General features: G+C 34.2%; 1 protein-coding gene across 2 annotated transcripts; it reads left to right on the top strand.

The window, feature by feature from the left end:
- Positions 1 to 394: 394 nt before the first annotated feature.
- Positions 395 to 4,610, top strand: LOC306888124 (lysM and putative peptidoglycan-binding domain-containing protein 4-like). Of its 2 annotated transcripts, XM_079446276.1 has the most exons (4): positions 422 to 498; positions 990 to 1,019; positions 2,249 to 2,538; positions 2,811 to 4,610. In XM_079446276.1, exons 3-4 carry the CDS (start codon positions 2,269 to 2,271, stop codon positions 3,318 to 3,320), a joined length of 780 nt encoding a protein of 259 aa, XP_079302402.1. In that variant the 5' UTR covers positions 422 to 498; positions 990 to 1,019; positions 2,249 to 2,268; the 3' UTR covers positions 3,321 to 4,610. The 2 variants fall into 2 exon arrangements, with proteins under 2 accessions (XP_079302401.1, XP_079302402.1); XM_079446275.1 differs by lacking the exon at positions 990 to 1,019 and having other exon boundaries at positions 395 to 498.
- Positions 4,611 to 5,187: the final 577 nt, after the last annotated feature.

The raw sequence follows: 5,187 nt of genomic DNA, 5'->3' as shown, positions 1-5,187 counted from the left end.
GATAAAATGATTAAATTTGCACAATTACTCATAAATGTGTTCATCTATAGACTGTTCATCTAAAGACTACTACAAACACCTACATCCTGCCGTGACACGTAAGAAGCGCCCTTGTTCTCAACCACACTTAACAGAGAGAAACTTTATAGTCTTGGGGAAACACAAGCCACGGGTAATGCACCATGACACTTTACCATTTTAATTGAACGCCTGACACCAGATTTTGATTTCGAAATAAAGACGTCATATATTATTTATTAAAAAAAAAAAATATCGGGCACGCAAACCACTTATGTAATAGGCAACTAAATCTACTGTAGAGGATTCCGGGTGTACTTGGAGGATTCGCCTTCTTCGACGAGCTGATTGGCTGGAGGACCTGTCAATCTACAGTGGCCTTCTCGCCAGCACCAGCACGCTCGGTTGCGTTATGAAGTTTCTAAAATGACACTTGGGGATATTTTTGTCAGCACCATGTAGCTGTTTTTGTCTAGAAAGGTGAGTATTATTCAGATTCAATTCACTAATTGGGAAAGCTATGAAAAAGCGGATTTACTTCGGAGATGAATGTAGGCTATAGAAAACATTACGAGTGTCGGTTACTGTAACCTTTAGAAGTGTTTACTGTACACATACTCCATTAATTTTTCTTAACAAATGTAAGGTATATTTTGTTTGTTTTGTGTTTTGTACAGTTTTGGGGGAAAATCTTTTCAGTCAATGCCAGTTGATGTAACGGTGTTCTAGGTTGATAGTTTCAATAATCACTTTCCAGCTCTGATTTTATTTTATTTATTTTTTTGTTCTGAGGTAGAGCTACTAAGTCTCCACAATGTCACAATACAGTAAATGTATGCTTATGAACAATGATGCATTGTTTCGTGTTGGTTACATTCTGCAGTAGCCTATGTTTCTTACTGTAGTTACAAACTTTTTATTACAATAAAGTTGATTACCTGTTATTACTGTTGTAAATCTTCTGACAGCAGAGAGAATGCTGTTTCCTTGCAAGAGTTAAGGTAATATGTTGGAGTTTTGTTTTTCGACTATGAGTACTTTTGGTCCTGTAGAAAATAAATTATCTTAAAAGACCCTAAATAAAATTTCACATCCTAAATAGGTTATTTATTTTGGTTTATACCCATTTCTAACAGTGTATATAAATGCAACACAGAAGAACGTGTTTTCTGACAGTCCCACAATGAACATTCCCACAGTTTAATTGTCAATACATCTTAAATTGGAAATAATAACACATTTTAAACATTAATAAAATGCAACTCCTTTATCTTTATAAGGCAAATTTTATAGGTAGCATTTTATGTATCATAAATATTCACAATTAAATAATATTTTACATCTTTTGCACAATTTAACATAATTGCTGTTTGATTGCATATGGTGTGCAATGAAATAATTATTTTTACAAGTAATATTAACCTGTTTGTTTGTTTGTTGTTATCCTCCTGGTACAAGTGTAAAATGTTACAATACATATTTATACATGAAAAGTATAGAAATATAATTCATGAGGGTAAGGATTATGTTTCCAATAAAGTTTGATTGTTATATTCATATACACAAACAAACAATAAATAAATAAATAATAATAATAAAAAAAAATAATTACATGTATTTATAATCTAACTCAACTCCTAAGTCATAGAAGTGAAGTTGATGAACACTACCATTACAAGTTTAGTTTACCATTCAATGTTTTAAAATATTTTTGGAAAAAGTCTTGTATGCTCACCAAAATTTGATCAGGAAAAAAAAAAAAACAGTAATTGTGTGAAATATTATTGTTGTTACAACTGTTACACTAATTTATTTTAAAATGTCATTTAGTTATGTGATGGCAAAGTTATTGGTTATTCTTTTAGCAGCGTAACTGCAGTCTTCAGTGTCATGATACTTCAGAAACTATTCTAATAAATGATTTGTTGCTGAAGAAATATTTGGTGTTAAAAACAAAAAATATGTTTTGTGTGGAAAATTATATGTGTGTGTGTGTGTGTGTGCGCATATATATGTATGTATATCATTTTTGCTTGATGAATAGAAAGTTCAAAAGAACAGAATTTAATTGAAATTACAATGTTTTGTAACATTGTAAATTACTGTCACATTTGAATTAATCTTTGTTTCATAAAATTTTCAATTCCTTAAAAAAATGCTCGCTCCAAACCTTTGAAATTGAATGTACTGTGTATGCAAACTGAACTGGCCTTACTACTTATTCTTTTAGATATTGGTCTGGTTGCAGTGATGAGGCGAGTAGATCCTCTCCCTCGAGCCTTTCAGGCTCCAGTAGATGTACATGCCAGTGCGGATGGCAAAGTGTACATGTTCAGACACAGACAAGAAGAACCAGAAGTTTCATCTGAGGATGAGGAACTCAATGTCATGGAGCTCCGGCCTCGAAGCAGAGACTCATCCTCACAGGAGAGAGAAAGAGTGGGAGAAATGCTCTTGTTGGAACGGGACATCTCACATGAGGACAATCTCAACAAACTTGCCCTTCAATATGGATGCAAGGTATCGTGTTTGATAGCGCAGAATAGATCATTCTCATTTAGGCCCTTAAAGGAATAGATCACCCCAAAAAGAAAATTGATGCAAATTTATTCACCCTCAAGCCATCCAAGATGTAGATGAGTTTGTTCAATGCTAAATTTATCCAAATCTGTTCTGCTGAAGAAACAAACTCATTTACATCTTGGATGGCCTGAGGATGAGTACATTTTCTGCAAATTTTCATTTTTGGAGTGAACATTTCCTTTAAAAATAATCATTTTTATGGCTTCCAGGTGGCTGACATAAAAAGGGTGAACAACCTTTTTCAAGAGCAGGACATGTATGCACTGAAGTCCATCAAAATCCCTGTAAAGAAGCATGGCTTGCTAACTGAGGCCAACTCTGAACTCAGGAACCCCCAGCAAAGACCCTCCAATGATGTAGCATCGTCAGACAGTGCTGAAGCAAACGTCTCTGGAAGACCTCAGGTGCAGGAGTACACCAATTACCTAAAAGAGGTGGACAGTGACATTGAGCGTCTGATCCAAAGCACAGACCCCTCAGAAGAGGTATTTTCCAGTGGTTCCAGGTTATCCAAACGATGGGGGTGGAGAAGCCAGCGTTTGCGTAGCTACGGTGCAGACTGGGGAATCCAATGGTGGAACGCTGTAATTGCCATGTTGCTCATTGGCATTGTCCTGCCAATATTCTATGTGGTATATTTTAAAACTCAAGATAATGGTGAATCAGTGGACAATAGAATGAACAACATCACTGTGCCTACCTCAAACAGTACGGGGTGAGCGTCAGCTCGTTGGACCTCGGGAATATAATAGAAAATCACCTTGAAAAAGTGAGTATAGCATTTGAAAATTTGGAATTTGGTTTGATGCCTACAATTTTCTTTGGTACTTTGATCAACTTAGTATTACAAGTTCACACAGCCTGATCTCACGGCAATTCGTACATATTTTACGAGGTGGCTATGAATTCTTACAAGCTCACTTGTACAAATTCATACGATTTTTGCCAAATCGTACATATTTTACGAGTTGCACAATTCGTATGAATTTGTACGAAAGACCTACACCTAACCCCGACCCTAAACAAACCCGTCACTGGGGTTGAGACAAATCGTACAGAATCGTACGAGTGAGGTTGTATGAATTAGCCACCTTGTAAAATACGTACGAATTGGTCGTGAGATAGCGTTGGTTCACATTATTATGGTACGTTCATTTAAGTGGATAGATCATCCAAAATAATAAAAAAGGTAACATTTGGGTTCAAAAGACTTGTAATATGACACATCCAATCCCAATTTATTTTGCATGAAAAAGATCACATTATTCGAAGTTTGTGTTCCACAGAAAAAGAAAGTAACATGAATATGGAGAGACATGTGGGTGGGTTAATGATAATATACGTTTTTTGGTGAGCCATCACTTTAATTTATTTTGCATAGTGAAGGTACCTAAAGAGACAATTTATGAGTTTGCATTACAAACTGGGCATTACATCTACACTCCACACTCAGATTGTTGAAACTGTTGTTATTGGTTTTATGGGTGCTATTATTTAACAGAATGATGAAATGGTTATAACACTTTTTCTTTGTGGAGAAAAACACAACAACAAAACAAAAAACAATACAAAAAAACTTTCAGTTTTAAGTCATAATGAAACAGATTTTCTCATCCATATTTTTTTGGTCCTGTCTTTGCAATAATTTCACCAAGCACTGATATACAATTACAGAAAAATGCAAAGAAGGAAAAGCAACAAAAGTACTTTATAAAAATTGGATATGATATTTTGCAATTTTATACGTGTTTGTCTGAATGGTATTTTGTGCTAACTCAAATTTGTATTAATTTCTTTGTTTTGATTTTGAACACTACTGCCAAATAGTTTTTTTTTCAGTGTGGAAAGGCACTACAGTGCCAGCAGTGCCAAAGAATGGACTTGTATTAAATAACTGTTTGTTCAGTCATTAGAAGTGCAATAAAAACATATTTCACAGGAAGGGATAAACTCATGTGCAGATGGACACATGCTGACCTTTGGATTGAGACATTAAAACATATATTTTGAATTATAGTACTGTTTTTTTTTCTTACATATGTGACCCTGGACCACAAAACCAGTCATAAGGGTACATTTTTCAAAATTGAAATTTATACATCATCTGAAATCTGAATATATAAGATTTCCATTGATGTATGGTTTCTTAGGATCTGACAATATTTGGATACAACTATTTGAAAATATGGAATCTGAGGGTGAAAAAAAATATATATATATTGAGAAAATCGCCTTTAAAGTTGTCCAAATGAAGTTCTTAGTTAAAAATTAAGTTTTGATATATTTACAGAAGGAAATTTACAAAATATCATCATGGAACATGATTTTTACTTAATATCCTAATGATTTTTGGCATAAAAGAAAAATCAATCATTTTGACCCATACAATGTATTTTTGTCTATTGCTACAAATATACCCCAGCGACTTAAGACTGGTTTTGTGGTCCAGGGTCACATATGTGTATTGCACTGGGATGGCCAATGGGTGAATACATTAAAACTCCTTTTCAAATAAAAACAATAGGGTGAATTTTCTGGTATTGGTTCTAATGCCGGAATGCGAGATGAAGATAAAGTATGTAAAGA

This window comes from Barbus barbus (assembly GCF_936440315.1).
Source record: "Barbus barbus genome assembly, chromosome: 22".
In the NCBI taxonomy this organism is placed as follows: Eukaryota; Metazoa; Chordata; class Actinopteri; order Cypriniformes; family Cyprinidae; genus Barbus; species Barbus barbus.
The sequence above is the reverse complement of the archived record's forward strand: the minus strand, read 5'-3'. Positions and strand labels throughout refer to the sequence as shown.